This window comes from Psittacula echo (assembly GCF_963264785.1).
Source record: "Psittacula echo genome assembly, chromosome: 4".
Classification (NCBI taxonomy): Eukaryota; Metazoa; Chordata; class Aves; order Psittaciformes; family Psittacidae; genus Psittacula; species Psittacula echo.
In genome coordinates this window covers 38037429-38058876 of record NC_137738.1, presented here as the reverse complement: position 1 = coordinate 38058876, position 21448 = coordinate 38037429, and the positions used below count along the sequence as shown (strand labels likewise).

General features: G+C 36.4%; 1 protein-coding gene across 6 annotated transcripts in view; it reads left to right on the top strand.

Moving 5' to 3' along the window:
- The window catches only part of SHPRH (SNF2 histone linker PHD RING helicase), a 50539-nt gene extending 32034 nt beyond the window's left edge, over window positions 1-18505 (top strand). For 5 of the 6 annotated variants that reach the window (XM_080614646.1, XM_080614645.1, XM_080614643.1 and 2 more), the window contains 12 exons: window positions 43-216; window positions 550-612; window positions 1741-1966; window positions 4528-4671; window positions 6373-6474; window positions 7369-7440; window positions 8103-8291; window positions 12870-12962; window positions 13527-13613; window positions 14057-14235; window positions 16383-16463; window positions 17706-18505. In XM_080614646.1, the coding sequence (XP_080470772.1) occupies window positions 43-216; window positions 550-612; window positions 1741-1966; window positions 4528-4671; window positions 6373-6474; window positions 7369-7440; window positions 8103-8291; window positions 12870-12962; window positions 13527-13613; window positions 14057-14235; window positions 16383-16463; window positions 17706-17802 (1507 nt within the window). In that variant the 3' untranslated portion in view covers window positions 17803-18505. Of the gene's footprint in view, window positions 1-42; window positions 217-549; window positions 613-1740; window positions 1967-4527; window positions 4672-6372; window positions 6475-7368; window positions 7441-8102; window positions 8292-12869; window positions 12963-13526; window positions 13614-14056; window positions 14236-16382; window positions 16464-17705 lie in introns of those variants that run through there. The other variant, XR_013956521.1, reaches the window with a different exon arrangement.
- The last annotated feature ends 2943 nt before the right edge of the window (window positions 18506-21448 follow it).

Genomic DNA, 21448 nt, shown 5'->3' with positions numbered 1-21448 from the left:
AGTGACTCAGTGTACAATTAGTTCCTTGTTTCTTTAAATTAGATTCCGTGACTGCAGAGGCCTTCAATACCTGCTCACAACCCATCTGGACGAAGTGAAGAAGTTCCAGAAGATTGTAAGAGAAGCAGTGAAAAACTTAGAAGGCCCTCCCTCTAAGCAGGTTATTGAGGCGGCCACTATCTGCCATTTGCGACCTGTTAGACTTCCACTTAACAAGTATGTCTTGAAAATAGAAAATATACTTTAGAAGTGTATTATTAAATTCTTTTTGAAATAAGATTAAAGTCTTTATTCTGTACTCAGGGTTTGTATGCACACAGATATCGCAGATCCATTTGTTAAGAGTCATGACCTTACTTTGGTTTTATTCTTAGAAAATCTTTTCCTGTCGGTTAGTATATTGGTGTACATAACAGTGTTACATTGTTCTTTTTTTTAAGGACTTTGTGTGGTTTTATATTTTGGAATAGGGAATTAAAGGAATTACTTTGATTTCTGATTAAATTCTGAGTGCTTCAATCTGAGTGTTTTCAATCTTCTGTATTACAGCTGTGTCTTCTGTAAGGCTGATGAGTTGTTCACAGAATATGAGTCAAAGCTCTTTTCTCAGACGTAAGTTCATAGCTTTATAAACTTCTCATTATAAAAAGAAGTGGAAGTTGGATTGTTCTGTATTTTCTACTTTTAAGTGTTCTGAGATAAACTATGAAAAAATTACAGCAACTTCTTGCCAATGGCCTTGATAGCAATTTTATTCATCAGGTTTAATTTTCTGTGTAAATTTAATTTTAAAAAGTTGTGTACAAGGAACTAGTACATGCCACTTTTACTCAAGTTGCTATATGACCATACATTTTCAATGAAGTATTGAAGTATTCAGAAAGCTTCTGTACAAGTGTGCTAATTAGATATATATTCCTATTTGTGCAAATATTTATTTGCAATCCAGTTGCAAGTGGTATAATGCCGTACTTGTTCATAGATTATTATATTTTTTTGATTCTGTATAGTTCATAAAGTAACAACAACTAAAGCAACAATGGAGGAGATTTCAGATAGGAAATCAGCTGTGAGCTGAGAGGTTGCACCAGCATATGAGAGAAGTATGCTTAGTGGACAGTACTGAGGCGCATAGATTACAGCCCTCCGTATGCTTTCTCTTTGACTTTTACCTCTTATATCCTTCACAGTATCAAAATTGGATTAAAAAATCTTGAGGTCACTGAGAAAACATTTTGAAAAGTCTTTACCAGCAGGAGCTCTGTTGCATAATGATTGTTGGAAGCATTAGGAAATGTTAGTGTGTTTCTGAATCAGCGTTATTTGTCACGAAGGGAACTGGGGAGCTGTAGTGTTCTTAAATAGTCCAAGTATTCAGCAAATTTTGCATTGGTGTTTACCTACAACTCTTGCTGATTAAAGGAGTCAGAATTGCATTTTTAAATAAATGTTGACAATCATTAATAGCTACTGAAAGATAATTAAGATGTATAAGCCTTTACAAAAGGTATTGATGATTTTGAGCTGACAGTGGCCTATATAGTGGTTTCATTGCTGGTACTTAAGTCACTGTGTTCAAAGGAAGCTTTTGGGATATCAAGTAAAGCAGTGGTGTATGTTTGTTTGATTTGCTTTATCATTTAATCAAATACTAGAAGGCTGAAATATATGATGAATAAGTAGAAATAAATGTGCAAGTACAAAATCAGTGATAAGTATCGTGTTGGGTTTGGTTTTAAGTGTCAAAGGCCAAATGGCAATATTTGAGGAGATGATAGAAGATGAAGAAGGGCTTGTCGATGACCGTTTACCCACCACAAGCAGAGGACTGTGGGCAACCAGTGAAACTGAACGTGCCTTGAAAGCTATTCTCTCCTTTGCCAAAGCTCACCGAATGGATGCTAAGCTAACTGAAGAAGGCAGTGTATTTCTGGAACTCTTTGAAGCATGGAAAAAGGAATATAAGGTACAATAAATGAGACAGTGATGAAACAGCTGTGAGGTCTCTTTAATGTAATACAAACAAATTGAAGCTGAATATGAACAAATCTAGGTTATATTCCTGAAATTAGGGTTTGTCTACACAAAACGTTTTCATAGTGTTTATTTTACAGGGTTTGATTTAAAATGGTTTAATATGATTGCAGAGTTTGTAAAAGCTATACTGGCTCCTAAGCGAATTAGTAAGCATTGTAATTGCATCTAGTAAGACAGTATGCAGATACAATTAAATGTGTTCATTTAGTTAAATCAGAATAGAGCAAGACTCAGCAAATTGGTCAATTCTGTAATTAAGTTTACCTTCAGTCTTGTGCTAGCTACAGGTGTCCTTTCACTGTTGCTTTGTTTCCTGGATCTTGTTTACTACACAGTGTAACCTGAAATAATTAGTCTCCTGTTGTTTGGGTCAGAGTGCTACAAAAGTATACTGTCACTTTTTTTTACGCATAGTTGTGTATCTGTGTTTCCTTGCAGTGAGTACATGCAAGTGATGGAGAAGGGGGATTGCTGTTTCACACAACGGGTCTCATCCTATCTTAAAACCTAGGGTGCAATCGAAAGTGTTTCCCCTTGAATGCTTCTCATTTTTAATTAACAGACTTCAGCTTCAGTAGAAAACTCTTGGTGTGCTAGTGCCAGGTTTATTTGACTCATGTGCTCTGTTTTGGTTTTGTGATTCTAGGAAATGTCACTTGCTTTTTCTAAGAGGTTTTGAAAAAGCAAAGATACTTCTTGCAGAAGTATGTTATTCAAGAATTTAAACATTTGTTGTATTATTATGACAGAAGAAGAGAAGATACATAAAGTAAATCACTTGCTACAGTATCCTGGATTAACTAAAGGGAGTTTAGTCAGGGGTTTTGGGTTTATGTGCGTTGGGTTTGGGGGTTTTTTGTTGGTTTGTTGTGAGGTTTTTTTTTTCCCAGAAAACTTGTTTCTGATTACCTGCTCTCCTCAAGTTGGTAGCACTACTTAGGAGAATCTGGATCGGCCTTAAAAAAAGTTACTACGCTACAAAGTAACACAGTGCAAAAGGTTTTTAAACAAAATAACATCTCAGTCAGCATTTAGGTATTTGATAAAGTTGTTAAACACCTAATAAAGTTGTGCTGCTCTCACAAAGCCAGGTCACTTGCTTATGGTACCAAAATGCAGACTGAAGAATACTGTCTGTAGCTGTTCTCATGATTCATCATTTTATGTCCTCGGCTTGTAGTAGTTCACAAAAGGAGGAGACTGTAAAGTAACTAGTTACCAAGGCATTGCTACGTGTTGGGGATTTTCTGCTGCAAGAAGGGAGCATGGTCTCTTCATGTCCTTTTACTTCAAGAAACAAATTTGGGACTAATAGGCCAATGACAATGAAAATAGTGCCAAAATGGTTCCATCTGTTGTGACTTAGAAATGTGAAATCAATTGGCCATACTACTCTAATCTAGATTGATCTACAGGGATGATACTCTGTAAAATAACCCTTAAATCTAAAACAAGCTGGGGTTTTTGTTGTTAGTTTTTGTTTGGGTGTTGGGTTGTTTTCTTTGTTTAGGTATTTTTAGAAAAAGTATTTTTGCTTAGTTTCTCCTTTAGTTTAGTTTCTTTAGTCCTGGGAGAGTAAGCTCCTTTCAGGTTATTTTCTGTTCTTATCCTGTATAGCTAGGTTTAATACACAGTAGTTTTATGTTTGTAATCTAGGCTTAGCTCAAAACAGATTCTTTGGTAGTCTTTCCTCAGCTAAAAGAAAAACCCAAACAATCAACCAGCACACCCCTCAGCAACTGATTGTTTAGAAATATCTGTACAACTGAAAAATCAGAAATCAACAACTGGTAAACTAGTAAGTTTTGGAATTTGCAAAGAGTCTTAGAATTCCAGTAAGATCACTGAAGAGGGTTTTTTTTGTTTGGTTTTTTTTTTTTTTTAATATAATATGTAAATAGTTGAAAGCTTGGGAAGAAATATTTCACAGTCAATAATTTAAAATTATTGTCAATAATTTGCCAACAATTTTAAAATAATGTCGGCTTATGTGTATATTGACAGTTATTGCCATTTCTTTTGTAGAAAACCAGAATTTACATTGTGTTGGTAGAATTGAATCTGGTGTTATCTTCACCTTGTGCTTGTCCGTGCCTTTAACAAGACCACTCAAACTGTTAGCATTTCTTTAAAACATACTTCATCCTTAAGAAACAGTCTTTGTAGTTAATCTTTTTCCTTATGTTATTCAGCATTTGTCTTGCAAGGCATTTTCTTTCTGAACTTTTAGTTGGATTAGTTATTGTAATAGTTGTAGAAGAAATGAGAGACAGCTATTTATAGTTACTCATAAAGAGAGGCTGGAAAAGAAAGCAGGCAATGTGATCTCTTATACGGTTTGTTTTCCTTCATAATTTGTTGTTGTGTATGAATTACTGTAAAGAAATATTATCCCTTATTCCAAAAAGATTTTCACAGTGTATGTTGTATGGCAGAGTCATACAAGGGAGCTCAACTGAGTTTTGCTACTAGTTCGGGCTTTTCTTACAGTTACTTCATGAATATTGGATGGTACTTAGGGATCATGTCTCTGCTATTGATGAACTGGCAATGGCTACAGAACGGCTGAGAGTGCGTCATCCTGATGAGCCAAAACCAAATCCACCAGTTCTCCACATCATAGAACCACATGAGGTAAAGTACAGAAAGAAATCTTTTTTTCTGAAAGAACCTACATCTTACGAAGATAAAATCTATATCTAAATTTATGTGTAGGGTCTGCAATATGCCTTTGTTTCCATTTCAGAAAGCCACTGGTGGAGTAGAGAGTTCCTGTCTATTTCTACATTCAGTATATGGGCATTTTTGAGCTTGTAACTCTTACTTTGATGCAGTTTTCTCAGCCTTTTGACTGTGAGAGTGGCAAGTAAGACTGTTGTCCTTCCAGCATCAGGGGAATTGCTGGGGGACTTTTCTTTACAATTGGCCACTTTTCCAAGCTGGTGGAAAATTAAGTTGACCTGTTTTCTTACCTGTATTACTACTTTCCATAAGGAAAAAAACAGAGTGGAAGCCTGGAGGCAGGCTGAGAAAGTTGGGGCTGTTCAGCCTGGAGAAGAGAAGGCTGCGTGGAGACCTCATAGCAGCCTTCCAGTATCTGAAGGGGGCCTACAAGGATGCTGGGGAGGTACTATTCATCAGGGACTGTAGTGACAGGACAAGGGGTAACGAGTTAAAACTTAAACAGGGGAAGTTTAGATTGGATATAAGGAAGAAATTCTTTACTGAGAGGGTGGTGAGGCACTGGAATGGGTTCCCCAAGGAGGTTGTAAATGCTCCATCCTTGGCGGTGTTCAAGGCCAGGTTGGATGAGGCCTTGAGGGACATGGTTTAGTGTGAGGTGTCCCTGCCCATGTCATTGGGGTTGGAACTAGATGATCTCAAGGTCCTTTCCAACCCTAACTATTCTATGATTCTAAAAGACAAATATATTTTTTTAAGTATTTTGGAATTTCTGAGTCACTTCTGAGACATTTTCTGTTTATGAACGTAGAGAAAATGCTGGGTTGATTTAACCGCCTTATGTTTTAGGGTTTTTTCCACCAATAGAAATATGTTTTCGATAGAAACATTTTGTGCTTTTTTTCTGTGAGATTCAGTGTTAGAAGTGCTTCTTTTCTTTATTTCTGTAGGGAAATAGGTGTTTAATTTGTGTATTAAAGCAATTTTTAAAATTGATCACTTTGCTTAACAAATGTTTAACAAGGTCTAAGATTTATGTATTTACAACAATAAAAGAAACATCTATTACTACTTTGGCCTTCATCCTTCAGGCACTTGCCTCTTCTGCAATATTGATAGCTACACCCCTGCCAACTGTAATTCATCTAAAAAGAAGTCAGCTTGATATTTCTATCATTTTACAGGTTAAATGAAAAGTGAAAGCTTCTAAGAAGTATGAAGAAAGTAATAAATAATTTCTTGCACATTGTTTTTGGAACCAGCAGTAGAGTCTAGGTTCTGTTTATCTGTAAGAAGATAGATGATAAATTGAATGAAATTTCAAAGGAACTTCCATTATAATAAGTTATTTTAAATTGGTTTTGTCTCTGGGAAGAACCAATAAAGCAAATAAAACAATGAAGAGCAAGTCTGTGTACATCCTGGGTCTCAGCCCATTTCATAGTGCTGTGTTTGTACCGGGTACAGGAAAGGAATAGATAATTTTGCTTGGGGAGAAGCATATCTTAAATTTACAGCATGAGCTCTTCTTCTGTTTGTCCCCGGTAAAATATTCAATTGAATTTTGCCAAAAAATAATTTAAGCCTTATTGTCAAACTTTTTTTTTCTTAATATTTTCTTCTTTTAATGCATGTTTCATACTGTTTTCATAGGTAGAGCAAAATCGAGTGAAACTTTTGAATGACAAAGCAGTTGCCAAATCACAGCTTCAAAAGAAGTTAGGACAACTTCTGTATCTCACTAATCTGGAGAAAGTAAGGTTTATGCTTCTTTGGTCTTTACCAACGCGATGTACTCTTATTTACCTAGTATAAGAAACCTACCATTATTGTTTGGTTTTTTGTTGATTTGTTTTGGGTTTTTTTATTTAAAGCTTACATTTTAAAGAAAATATATTTTCTGTAAAGATTCATTACATGTGGAAATTCAGTATGGTGTTCTTTGCATTACTGTGTAGTTACAAAGTTATTTATTACACTATATATTTTGGCTATTTCCTTAATTACATAGTTCTAAAACTATGAACTAGTTTTAGATGGTTAAAACTTTCTCTAAAACTAACTGGGCCATGCTTAGCAGAAGCCTTATAAAATGATGTACCTCTCAGCGTACCCTTGCTATTTTACAAAGAGCTTACTTTAAACAGAAGAACAAGCAGGTCTGTAGGTTAAATAAGTGTAAAAAAAACCAAACAAACAAAAAAAAAAAACAAACCCAAACAAATCCCATGTATTACACATTATTTTAATTACAGTGTTTAAGTACAGTAATGCTTAACTAGACATAGGTAAGCATGATTAATTATACTTGTGTTTTTACAGCAATGTGAAGCTGACAAATGTCATGAGTTTCTTGTTTGAAGTTGTATATTACCAGGATTTTTCAAAGCTTCTATAGAGATGCAGATGTGATCTGAAGAACTACAATATGAACAGTGCTTTTTTTACTTACCATTATTTACATACTTTTGTAACTCCTCAGGATAGACTTTATTTGTTAATTAAATGATGTTTTTTAATTTGCTCACACATGTTTTTTTTTTTAAGGACTTCAGTATTTATTTTTCAGAAGCTTTTTTTAAATATAGAATAATTGTAGTTATTGAAATGTATCAAAATGTAAAGTTTATATTTATTTTCTACTTACAGTCTCAGGATAAAACTACTGGAGGAGTTAACCCTGAACCATGTCCGATCTGCGCACGTCAACTGGGAAAACAGGTAAAAACTTTAGTCAGTGCCTTTTGTTTTCAGAACATCTTTAGCTAGGTCTGAGTCAGTTGGAAGGTCTCAGCTGACATGTGGATATTCTGGGCCTGCAAATGAAGAACAGATTCTTCAATGCAATCTTTTGTTTGTAATGCGTTCTGTCAAAAAAACATTTAATCTCTCTGAAAATCTTATTTCTTCTTAAATCCAAAGATGTAATCTAGAATTTAACAATGGTAAAAAGTAACTTTCTTGAGGATTCTTAATAAAGGCTAATCTAGAATAAATGTATAGATAGACTCTTGCAGAAGGCCAATACAAACATTTGTGTAATTCTTTTAAAAATTGTGTATATACTTAATCTGTGTACTTAATCTATACATTAAGAGTCATTACTTTCCTCAAGTTTAAAACTGGGCAAATGCAAGAAATTAATAATAAATGCACAGAACTTCTATGGATCATTAATCTTTCTGTGCTGGAAAACTTTGAAATCCAGGCTTTTTAGCAGCTGGGAGTGCAAAAAATCCTAAAACCTTCCAATTTTTATCTGACGAGTTTTGTGAAAGTAATGTTTCTATGAAAATGTGATTTATCACATATTAGTATACTGGTTTTCTTTTGCATTGACCCAAAACCGATACTGTGTGTTGTTTGTTTAATTCCCTGAACAGTGGGCAGTGCTGACGTGTGGACATTGTTTTTGTAATGAGTGTACAGCTATCATCATAGAACAGTACAGCGTTGGCACCCGTCGGAGCTCAATTAAATGTGCCATTTGCAGGCAGACCACATCTCATAAAGAAATATCCTACGTCTTCACTGCAGAAACCGCAAATCAGGAAGATGATATTCCTGTAAAGGTATGTTTTGGGTTGAGCTTTGTGGCCCAAGCTTTCAGCTGTGTGTATTTGTGATCCATGTTGCACACTGCATTTAGGCAGACAAATCCACTGTGTAGTTTAAAAAATAGGTTTGCTTTTATAATTTGTGTTTATGACAGATACGGTTCTTTTTCTTTTGAAATATGTATGCGTGGTGTATATAGGCCTTTCTTATAGCGTAATCAGTGTTTTTGCATCCATCCCCAAGAAAGGATGCATGTTATCCTGTCAAGCAAGTTTTTTTGCTTGGTTGGTTTTAGGCTTAGGGTTTTCTTTAACTTGCACTTTTCATAGCTTTCAATAGTTTTGGGAACAAAACATGAAAGGAAACAGTGTGAAAGAGGGTAACTTTTAATATCTGCTCTTTAAATGTGCCTGAGACAAGGATGGATTACAAAATTACGGAGTTGTTAAAGTAATGCTGTCTTTATGTTGGGGGGGGACAGCTTTTGCTGAGCTTTAATTATGAATTTTTTCTTTAAGCATTTGACACTGGGTAGAAGTACATGCTGTTTATAGGCAGGTGATGAGGGTAGGGTTTTTTTGTTAGTGCATCTTGCTTATCTGCATTTTAAACCTGTTAGTATTTATTAAAGCCTCACTTACTGGATACAGATACCTATTGACTAGATGGTTGTTGAGTAAAGAGTGACTTGTGGTCTTAAAACAGGTTCCTGCCTGGGCAATTTCTTTCTCAAGGCTTTCCACTGACAAATGTACAGCTCTGTTGAAAACTGGTGGCTGTATTTTCCTCAGTGATTTTCTGTGTTTACTCCTTTTACCCTGGCTTTCTGATGAGACCAGGTCTTTTCACTGAACAATCTTAGATTTTTCCCTTAATTTAGAAACCCATTGGATCCTTGCAAAGGCCTTGACAGAGAGTCTGAGTTTCAGAGGTAATTAATTTTCTGTGAGTATTATTGAAATAGCCATACACATGAAATATGTCTCCTACTTGGCAAAATACCATGGCTTGCCTTTCCCCTTACTACAAAAGGTATTTTAAAGTTCAGGTCTTTGGGAGAAACCTTATATGTAACTGTTGTGCCTTCCTAATGACAAAGGTAATGAACCTATAGACACAAATGCACAGGAAATCAGTCCTAATTGTCCTGTTTCATCTCCTTTTCTTGGTAACAGAGGGTTTTCATTGGGTTGGAGGTGAACTGGAGAAAGAGACCGCATGTCCCAGAATCACAGAACTGTACTGAAGTCAATGCTACCACATAGCTGTTCAGACTAGTTATGTCAGCCTCTCTGAAAATTGAATGCCATTTTATGAGTAGACGCTTTTTAACTCAAATGGTTAGATTTGAAGTAGTTGACAGCATCTGGCACCAGGGGGAGTAAATAGGCTGTATTTTTGAAGTGCTAGTTATTGGGACCTTGCCTCATAGGTGTTTTTAACAGATTATTTTCTCAGGGTTTGGAGATATCACCCTGTTTCTAACAGCATTTCAAATATGTTTCATAAATTACATTACAAAATAAATTCATAAATAAAACACAGAAGGAACATGGCACCTACTGTCCTGCGTAAAGAACTGTAGTGTTTTATTGAAGTATTTCTGCATCAAAAGCTTAGGGCAAAGCAAAAATCTGAACTCTGTATGAATTCCTGTGTCATCTTGAGCAAGGCAGATTCTTATTTCATGAAAAATTAAAAATTCCTACTGTAACTTCTCTGTATGTGCTATCAAAACAAGCAGCACTGTTAATTTCTACCTCATGCTCGTTTAAGGACAGTTAACAAAGAGTAACTAATTTCTTATGGTTTCTATAGAACACTGAGGTTAAGATTAGTATCCTGCAGCTTGAAAACTGTGTGACTTATTCAGTGTTTGTATTTTTTTCTGAACTTTCTCAGTCCCTCTGTTCTCTTTCAGTATTGTACCTCTCTTTTTTCTTTTCTTCTGTTTTGTCATATACATCTTGATCTTTATTGTACCAGCACTAGCCATGTTAAGTTAGTGCCTTACATGCAGAAGGACTACTGTAAATGGGAGCATTTCATACTGAGAGAGAGATTACTGGCATCCCTGCATGTTTTGGTTCTGTAAAAGCTTCCAGTGTCTGGTCAGTGTTACCGTGGGTATTGCCAGGCTGTCATCTGAGACAGAAATTCTTTGTTAGAGGGTAATTCTGATTCAAATGTGTGCTGTTCCATAATGAACTAGGACTAGCCAATCTGTTTATAAATATTCAACAAAATTACAAACTCAAGGTGTATGGGGTAACATTGTTTTTTAAGACAGACTGAAAACCAAGAACTCGGAATAGCAAAAGTGCTTCTCTAAGTTTCATCTTTCCCTAAAAATTGAGAATAAAATTGATTATTTTTTTGTGTGTGTATGCTGTGAACCAAAGGTATGGAGAACTTTGAGCACTTAGTTACCTTGTTTAAAAAACAGAGCAGACTGACTGCAACCACTTTGATCTTAGTGCTTTTCTTTTTCTTCAAAGTCATGTTTGTAACACCTAGGTCACAGGAAGTCTGAAGGATAGAAAAATCAACAACTAATTGTAGTGGCTAAAGCTACTACCTCTTATAGCAGGGCAAAATAGGACCTATGGTAAGGTCCAAAAGAGTCTCTGAGGAAACGACAGAGCTGGATGGGGCTTTGAGCAGCCTGTCTAAAAGGAAGGTGTCCTGACCACGGCAGGGGGGCTGGAAGTAGGTGATCCTTAAGGTTCCTTCCAACCCAACCATTCTATGATTCTGTGACAGTCAGAGCAGATTAGCCAGAATTGTCATCACTGAATTAGAGATGAATGGTATCAGGAAAGCACGTAAATGACCCTGGAATACATAGGAAATACCAAAAGTTAGTCTTCAATCTGTAAGTGGTTATGATTGGCAGGCAGCTGCCATAGGAGTGCAAATGCGTTTTTCGTACTTGCAGATTGTAATACCTACTGACATAAGCATTTTTAATTGTCTGACTTTTAGAAACATTGTTAATTTCTAGGTGCAACAGAGATAACATGAAAAAAGCTGGTTTTGTTTCTATGTCTATGACAGAGTTGGGATCACTGTGGAAACCCTGGGAAATAACATGGTACTGCTTATTGCAACCTTTGGTAAAACAGGCTGCAGAAAGTCTTTTATATGCATTTCTGGAGCATTCATTTAGCTGCATAACATATGAATGACCAGGCAGTCCAGCATTGTTCCCCAGCTTGTGCTTAGACTGCTGACATCCTTCCCCGACAATTCTGCAAGCAGCATAACTTCACTAAATTTGATCTGTCATTGTAGCAAGCCAACATAGTTAATTCAATGGTCAGAGAACAGGTGCAGACAGAAATAAAACAATATCTGTCCAGCTAAATCTAGCACAGCTTGAAATTATTATGCATGTAAGAACTAGTAAGGAATTAAATGAGGGCTTCGTAAAAAAACAAACAAACAAAAAAACCCACAACAAACCAAACCAAAAAACCCAAACACCCAATACATTAAGTAAAATTCCTGTAATACAAAGTGTGCACTGAAGGAAATAGAGGGAGATACTAAAGACCTGTTTCTCAGAATCCTCTTGCCAATGTAAGGGTAAAGGGAGAAGTACAGAAATCAAAGTGGACAAGAAGTGGAATGTAATATTGGGTTCATTAAACACTGAAATACTTCTGAATGCAGAATCTGAAGATGTTTTCATTGCAGCACACACTCCTTCAAGAATTAATTTAATTATATTTACCAATTTCTTTTCATTTTAAATATAATTAACAAGCTTCATAGTACTGAGCATAAGTTTGGTGCTGCAAAGTGCGAAACAAAAGCAACAGAAATAGCAGTCAGGGTTTTTCATTGCCAGCTTTCAAGAGGTGTGAAGGGATGGAAATTTAAATATGCATTTGATAGGTTCTTTAAAGATTGTGCCACTAAAAGGGGCCTATAAGGATGCTGGGGAGGGACTCTTCATTAGGGACTGTAGTGATAGGACAAGGGGTAACGGGTTCAAACTTAAACAGGGGAAGTTTAGATTGGATATAAGGGTGAAGTTCTTTACTGAGAGGGTGGTGAGGCACTGGAATGGGTTGCCCAGGGAGGTTGTGAATGCTCCATCCTTGGCGGTGTTCAAGGCCAGGTTGGATGAGCCCTTGGGTGGCACAGTTTAGTGTGAGGTGTCCCTGCCCATGGCAGGGGCATTGGAACTAGGTGATCTTAAGGTCCTTTCCAACCCTAACTATTCTATGATTCTAACTTAAACCTCAGCAGGCCTACCTGGCAACTGCAGTTGTGTTTGGTTCAACTGCACTGCTTGGGCTATCCATTCTGCCTCATGCAGAACTAGACAGGTGTATCTGTGTGGTGCTGCATTCTTCCCTGTACTGTGCACACTGTAAGACACCACTGATCCTACAGTACTGTGTTATAAGGAAAGTATAAAAGCAATTCAGTGCTACTTAACCTGCCCTTCCTCCAGTTTGCTAACTTTAAATTTGTGTAAGATATGTATAAGTCCTAATATAACAGTATTTATTAAAGTAATAAATGTGGAAGGAGTTGTTTAATATCCTACTTTACTAATGTTATTCTTTAACTTTTCAAAGGGAAGTCACTCCACCAAAGTGGAAGCTGTGGTCCGAACACTGAAGAGAATTCAATTTAAAGATCCAGGAGCTAAATCCTTAGTTTTCTCAACGGTATTAATCACCATTTTCTGTCTTGTCTGTGCATGTGTGTGAGTTTAAAGCAGTCATAGTGTTTTCAGGAATTAGTTTAGCTACCAAAATGTTGAATCACTCTGTACAGCCACTTGTTTGTTTTGAGAATTTGTAGGGCAATTCATGTGGCTGGGACATGAACAATGATGGTAGTCAACAGATGTAAAAGCTTGTTTCTTTAAAGGGCAAACACTTTGATTTGTATGGGAGCATTGGAAATTCTATGTATTTTAAAATGTAACATTCAGATATTTTTGATACATTGTAGAACTGGATTTGTGATGGCTACTGATTTATATTCAAACTGATCTTTTTAATTACATTTCTAATTTAGTTTTACGAAAGATTCAATTTCTGGCACACTAATCTTTTTCTCTCCCCCCCCCCCCACCTCTCCCTCTTTTATTAATTGCAAATTCTAGTATTTTGAAAGGCCTTTTTATCTCTTTCTTCGGGAAGTTAATTAGCATCTCTTAGTTGTCATTGTTGTTTGTAATGTTGAGTTTCTTTTACTGTGGTTTTTTGTGTTTCGTGTTTTTACAGTGGCAAGATGTGTTGGACATAATTTCAAAAGCTTTGTATGACAACAACATGATTTTTTCTCAGATCAATGGAATTAGTAAATTTCAGGTACATAAAGGATATTTTTCTTAAAATTAGTCTCAGTGGGGAAAATTACAGTTCATAAAAGTCTGTTTGATCCTTTTAATTTATTGCCTCATTTGAGAAATTGAAAAAGCAGTGAATTTGTTTGGCAGAAGCTTTGATCTCTAACTCATTAATTCTAAAAATCACAGTCACAGGCCTTTGGAGATAAACAGTGCATTCACTTTTGAGAAAGAAGCATTGGCATGGATGTTAAGGATGAGACACCCTGATCAGTGCTGCAGGAAGTTCTTGCCTTCCTGATATCTGTCAGATATCTGTTTGGGATGACAGGTCTTGGATCAGTCAGTCTGCAAAATTATCACTCTGGGGCCTATAGTAGCTGATAGAATTTCTTGAAAATAGAGATGTCCCCGCAGTCTTTATTGAGGAGCTTGTGTCATACTGCTGTGATGTTTGCCTTTTAGGAAAATCTCTCTGCATTTAAATACGATCCCAACATCAATATTTTGCTGCTGCCTCTTCACACTGGTTCCAATGGACTCAACATCATTGAAGCAACTCACGTTCTGCTTGTGGAACCCATTCTGAATCCTGCACATGAGCTACAGGCTATTGGCAGAGTACATCGTATTGGCCAAACAAAGTGAGAGTTAAACTTGTGTTGAGTGGTTTAGGTATGGTCCAGAATAGAGCTGCATATTAGAATCAGAAAAATCTAGTTTACAGAACTTCTCAATTATGGAAATGAGGGTATTCATAGGATTCCTATTCTTAAAGATGATTGTGTAGGGGAAACAAAGATAAAAATAAAATGTTTGCTGAAAATATGCAACATGTCTTTTAGGGAGTTCTTTTGTACTATGGGTGTGAGATGCAGAATCAAATTGCATTCAGACATTTAGGAACAATGTAGGCTTTTGAGTCCAAAATCCTGAAAACCCTTGTTCAGCTGTGCCCTATTTTATGTATGCCGTTGATACCTTAGTTTTCAACTTTGAAGTTCTGCTTGTAAGCATGTCCAGAAGTGTCATAGCTTTGCAGGTCTGAGTAACTCACTATTTATGTCATATATGGCAAAGTTCAGGCATGGCCCTTCCTAGTTTCCTTGAGAGGCTCCTTCTAACTGGTCATTCCCAGCTCCAGATTAGGAACTGGGTAAATTTTTTGGGGGGGTTGTTTTTTTATTGGGTTTCTTTTTTTGCATTTTTGTTTTGTTTTTTTTTACAAAAAGAAAGTTATAGCACACACTCCTTACAACTGATTAGTTTTTAAATCACAGTTATGCCCTCACCCCATCTAGATCTTCTTGAAAACGTTAATGAGTTGCATATCTTTTACTTGCTTCAGTGTTGTAGATTTTATATGCGTTGTTCTGAACACTTAACAAAGGTTTTGGAAAGTGTCCTGAGCAGATAAGATATGTAAGTTTTTCCTTGGGTTTCATATCACTTGAAAAAAACAATAAAAAAACCCTGTACATGAAGAAATAAAATAACTGGAATTAATTCTAAAATATTATTACTCCAGAATAATAGTGGGGTTTGTGTTCTGGAAATGGAGGCAACGCAAGAAGGCGTGAATGAGCATGTATGTGAAAGAATTCTTATGAACAGGTGGATATTTGGGTGTTGGTAAAGATTTTGAATTAACATTGAGGGCATAGGAAAGATTGATTGCAACAGCCTGCATTATAATTTTACATGATGCTGGCACATAAAGATCTGGCAAAAGCCTTGCAATAAACCCAGTAAGAATGTGTGCTGTAGTTCTCTAAGAATAAGACTTCAGCAAGGCTTATTTGACAAAGGGCTATTTCCAAGTACAGTGAGCATGAGGGAATATACTCTGTTTAGTTTCGCTGGTGCAACTATTACCAGGTCACTGGAGTTCTTATTTACTTCTCTTTTCTTGAGTAGATCTTTGCCATGAGTCACAAACTATTCCCCCAGCATGCCTCTGTGTAACGTTATCTGCCAAAGTTTCAATTTAAGATCTGAAAACCATCCAAACACTTTCAAGAGTTCATATCTTGAAAGATGTTTATACTGGGGAGCCTGGAGTGATTTTTCGTTTTTATCTTTGGAGCTGACTCTTTTCTATTTCCCTTCCTTGTCCCTACCACTTCATTTACTATTGCAGCTTTCTTTTTGAAATTTAATTTCATAATGGGAGTTCTCATTTTGGTTTATATTTATTGACATTCTGGGCTTTATGTTTTACCATGTTCACAATTTCATGGTGACTGACTACAATTACTGACTTTAAAACAAAAAATTACAGTATTTTGCCATCTTCAAAACCAGTATTGTTAAAGCTCTTTTTTTTTTTTTTTCTTTTATGGAATGAGCTTTAACTACCCATTACACTGAGCTCTGTCTCTTGGACTGACTTGTGACAATGCAGCCTAAACATTGTATGCATCCAATGGGCCTAAGTAATTTCTTTAAATGACACGCTAAGCTCTTGAGGACTGTTTGTTTATAGTGGGGACACAGAAAGCAGAACTTTGCCCAGCATCTGTTTTTGGATTTTAGTTAATACAGCTTATATTCATTTAGTGTGCGATCCAGCCATGTGTGGAAGTGTGCACTCTGGGAGGCAGTAGGCATCCTTAAATGTCAGTGGAAGTTGTTAATTACCTTGTAAAATTTCTTTCTTAAAATGCAGGGACATTTTTTCAGCACTCTTACAGTAATTGGTATGAGACAAAAATGTGGTCTTAAACTTTGACAGTAACAGCATAACTTCTGCTCACTTCTGGTCTTGTTTTCTCTTTCTAAACGCATTCAGATCTACCATTGTTCATCGGTTCCTGATAAAAGCAACAATAGAAGAGAGAATGCAGACAATGCTGAAAACTGTAGATAGAAGGTATGTGTTGAAATTTTTTTAAAACATCATTATTGCACTGAAAATGAAAAGATGGTTTTCAGCCACACTTTTATGACAGTTAGCTATGCATATCTTGCATATAAACTTCAACTGTTCTCCTTCCATGTTTTGACTGACAAAAAAGTTTTATGACTGGAAAGGTTGATCTTCTAACCTGGTTCCAGTAACTTGAAGCTTAAGGTATTTCAATTGTCTGGAGAATATTTTGGTTTCATTTTGTATATTTTATTTTGTAAAAGCCAGATTAATTAATAAATTGCATGTTATGATTTATCTTTGCGCTTTATCTACCTCCATTAGTATAAAAGCATGGCAGTTAACCGAGTAATATTAAGCCTGCAACTGGAGCAACAGCATATGTTATAAGCTCTAATCATAGAACATAAATCCTTTCTTTCATTATTTTTAAATTCTACAAACCTGGTCTGTCAGTGGTGTGTCACACTGGTTGATTTGCAGTGAGTACAAGTGTTGTCCAGATGCTAGCACCTGAGTCAGTCTGGTGTGCAGGCACAGAAAGTGGTTTTCACTGGTTATCTTTTGAAAACTATAAGCAACGATGGACAGGGAGTGGGACAGAAATGGTATTTACATTCTTTATGCAGAAAGTACGAGAGGTTTGTACCTCTGTTACTGGAGGTTTGTACCTCTTGTACAAATCTAGAAAGAGGCCTTACTTTGAGAAAATCAGTAATTTTTTCACGGTTTTGGCTGTTACAAGTTATGAGACTAAAAATTTATGTATATCTTTAGCTGTAGTTGTGAAATATTTTAGCTTTAGCTTTGAAAGAATGATTTAATCAGTTTCCATATCTGTAAAGTAGCCCTGCTTTTCAGATAAAGTAAAAATACAATGGTTGAATGATCCAATGATTGCTAGTGTGTTGAAAGTAGGATCAAACCTTATGCTTGGAAGCTGAAGCCAATCTCTTCAATGCTAAGAGCACAAAGTAGATTATTCCACGTTCTGCTGTTTCTGCAGTGTTTGGTGTTGACCACTGCCAGGGACAGTAGATGGACTTTGTATCCTACGCAAAACATGCAGGAGAAGTAGCTGATCAGTGTATGTGTATTTTCCCTGACAGAAAGTGTGTTTTCCTGCTGAGCTTCAAGGTTGAAGGATTACGGGGCTCTGAACCATGTGGTCTGTCTTCAGTGTAAACAGCTTGTTACTTAAGTCAATTCCTTCTCTGATGTCTGCATTCAATTTTTTTCCCGCAGCCACACGAGTTCCTCCATGAAACAGTCAGAAGCCTCAGTTCTGACAGTGGCAGATTTGGCTGACCTTTTTACAGAGGAAACTGAAGAACTTGAGTAAAAACATTGGTTTGGCCTAATGAGATCAGGAAGTACCTGACTTAATAAGGACCGGTATATAATCCGCTTGATCTGTCATTCCCATGCTCATCATCTAGCATTTGTCCCTAACAGAGCTACTGGAAATTGAAAAGTCTCAGTTGTTACTGTGGCGAATTGTTACTATTCTGTGGTGAAATTCTTAGCTGCACACACTTCTGACAGCACTGGAGAAAACTTGCACTTTGCACATTATACAAAAAACATGGACTTTATTCCCAAAGAGCGATTGAGCTGGATGCTAAAACTGAGATCTTGGGCGCTTGTTTTGAGAGGATTTTTGCCATCAGCTTTGATTGGCTAGTAGCTCAGTCTGAGAGCAGAACTGTGTGTGGATGGTTGGGTGGGAAAGGGAAGCCGAAAAACACAAATCTAATTTTTTTCTTACTGTACAAAGAATTGTTAGAAAGACTGTAAATTAATATTCTTCTAGAAAGGGCTTGGTACCATTTAATGCAGAGTTACTGAAGACTTATTGTAACACTTTAAATGACTGATCTTTACTAACAATTTGGATATTTGTATTAGTCTTCTAGATGTTCATAAACACTTGTGACAGTAAAAAAAAATCCATTGTTAATGCTTACTCACTACAAAATGATGATAATTAAATTATGCTTTTTGTATGTGTGTTGGTCTGGTAATCAGTTAAATAGTTGAACTTACTATGCGTTTTTTCACTTATTCTTGAAGCCATGGCTAAGTTAGTGCTTTGTTAAGAGAAATCAAAGGCATTTGTTACAGAATTCTTTTTAAAAAATAATTCGCTTAGCTGCTGACCATTGTAGAACCATTTGGTGCTTGTGTACATTTTCTCACCCTGATTTTGCCTAGTTCTCCCCCTTAAAGATGCAGAAAACTAAATATCCCAAATAGATGAAATTGAGGCAGGCAGTCTAATTATTAGGTACCTAGTCTAAGTTAGCTAATCAATGGAGAGAGATAAAACTTCTGTGAAACTTCATCCTTAGATATGTAAAACCACTCTACCCCATCTCTGTTGACAGTAGACAGTTTAGAAAACACATCTAGGCTAACTTTTAGACTGCTGAAAGTAGGCAAGATAAATTTTAAGCCTTTTGGCATAGGTTATTGATACACATGTACATAACATCATTTCTGAAGGTATTACAGAAGCAAGCTCAGTTATGTAGTTGATGTGAAACACAATTTTGTGGTTAGAGACTGGGCAAATGTATATGCATAAGTAATGGGCTACTTGCCTCCAATTACACTATTTACTGTTTCAGCAAACGATTTCTGTGTATTTTAGAAATCCTACTTGAGGTTGAAATTAAAATGAGTCCTTTAAGATATCTCATCTTAGATTTTTTTTTTACTCTAATCATGCCTGCTAAATAGATGTGCTGTATAGTTATTGAGCTTCTTGAGATCTGTTTTCAGTCATATTACATTTGAGTTTCACCACTTGGGTATTAAGCCTGTCTGTATGGCAGACAAGTTTTCTGCTGCTGACAATAAATGTGAATAGAATCTACACGAATAATATTTCATCAAGAAGTGGGGTTTTGGCTTTTATAGGCTGCCTTCCTTCTGAACTGATTAGGTACTTTACTCTAAAGACTATTTAAATATATTTACAGACGATGTATCTTTATTTCCCATATTTGCAGTATGTTCTAGTGTTACACATTTTGTCTTTGCGATTAGTGATGTTTTGCTGATTACAGTTTGGAGCAAGGGAAATAGAATAGACAATAGGCTTTTTTCAAATGAGGTTTATCAAATGATTCACACAGACACTCTGGCATCTTCATCCTCGAACGTATTGAGAACTCAGCTGACCCTGAGCAACCTGATCCAGCTTCGAAGTTGGCCCTGCTATCAGTGGTGTGTTGGACCAGATGACCTCCGTGGATCCCTTCCAGCCTAAATCATTCCACAGTGTAGTGCAGATCATGCTGTACAGACACTCCAGGAACTCTGAGGGCAGCAACATTCCAGTTTCCTCATCATCTTCAGAGAATTTTAATATTGAACAACATAATGTGATTGAACAAGGAGCTGCTGTTTGTCTGAGAAATCATCTATCTATGTTAAAAACTGTGGAAGCACATAGTTTTTGCATTCATAGCTCCCTTTTTAAATAACTAGATGTGGGAATAACAGTTGTCGGTGAATGTGAGAGGCAAACTGAAAAATATCTGGCATGAAAGCTTTCCCAAGCTCTGCACATTTTTGGTTTATTTATATAAAGATGATGGCTTCATTGTTTATTTACAAAAACATGGCTTTTGGATTCCTAGTGAAAAGCATAGCTTCTTGTCAAGCAGGGCATAATTCTTTAGTCCTGACTTACTTTTTTACACTCATGTAACAGCATGAGATGCCCGAGAGCTGGTTCCAGGCACTCTCCTGACTGCCCTGGAGCACCAGGACCTAAAGCTCTGGAAGTGCAATATTAAACGTGTACACTAGTTGTGTTAAAGCATCTCTTGAAATTGGAAGGTTGAACCATGGGAGTATAGCAGTAAAATGGATTCTTCAAGTTTCAAATAATACTAAGTACAGAGACAAAAGAATTATTTTGTAAAAGAAACCAAACTGTAATTTACCACTTTTTCCCATTCTTTGCAACATATTTTCTTTGACAAAGGTTTTCTTTCAGAAAAGACACCACTTGAGATGAACTTTCTTTTTCCTGCTAAGGGTGCAGCTTGTACATCTGCAGTGCTTTTCTCTTACCAAAGCACAGTAAGCCTGTTTTCATGGTGCTTCCGTGATTTGGCTCTCTATCAGGAGAATACTCTTTGAAACAACAGTATCTTGGCTGAGAAAAAACTTTTCCCTATTGTAGTAGTTCCAATATACTCATAGAAATGGCATTTTCCACACAAACCAGAAATCTATAAATAGTGACTGCAGTGTTTACATAATGTTCATGTGAAAGTACCCATAGTCATGTACCAGATTCTTATGTGTTCTCCTGCTAAAACATGTAAACACGATCTGAGTTGACAGTGTTGTTTATCCAGACAATCCCTTTAAAAATGAGGCTGCAAGTGATTCCAAAGACCTCAGTGCTGACCTTTCATCTCTTTTGGTTCCATGACAAACAATGTTGGGAATTTTTTGACTGGAGTTGGGAGAGGATTTCAGGACAGGTTTTTCTCCCTGCCTTGTAGTTCAGTGCCTTGTAGAACTGAATTGTCATCTTATTTAGGTGTCAACAACATGAAGGTGTTAGAAACTGAGGAGTGGATTCCCTTAAGGTGTTAAATTAAGCTCTGTGGATCTTTATATGACTTTGTAAATTAAGGTCCTCTTTGCTCTACCTCAGTCTATGGCAGGAAAAGGTTTTAATCTTAACCTTTTGGGTAACTGTTTAGCACACTAAAGTCTGGAAAACACTGTAGTGTTCATGCAGGTCAGATACTACAAAAGAATATTTACCTCAGCCTGTCATACATATTAACTTTGCATGTTAAGTAATGGATGTAAGAGTTGATGCTCTTTGTGAGGTCTTCCAAAGCACTTTTCTGCAGATGTATTCTAATTGTCTGCCAGTAGAGCACCCTCTACTTCAAAAGTAACTGTGCTTCAATAGAAATGTGTGGGGGATCCTACAGAAGAAAAGATGCATAGTT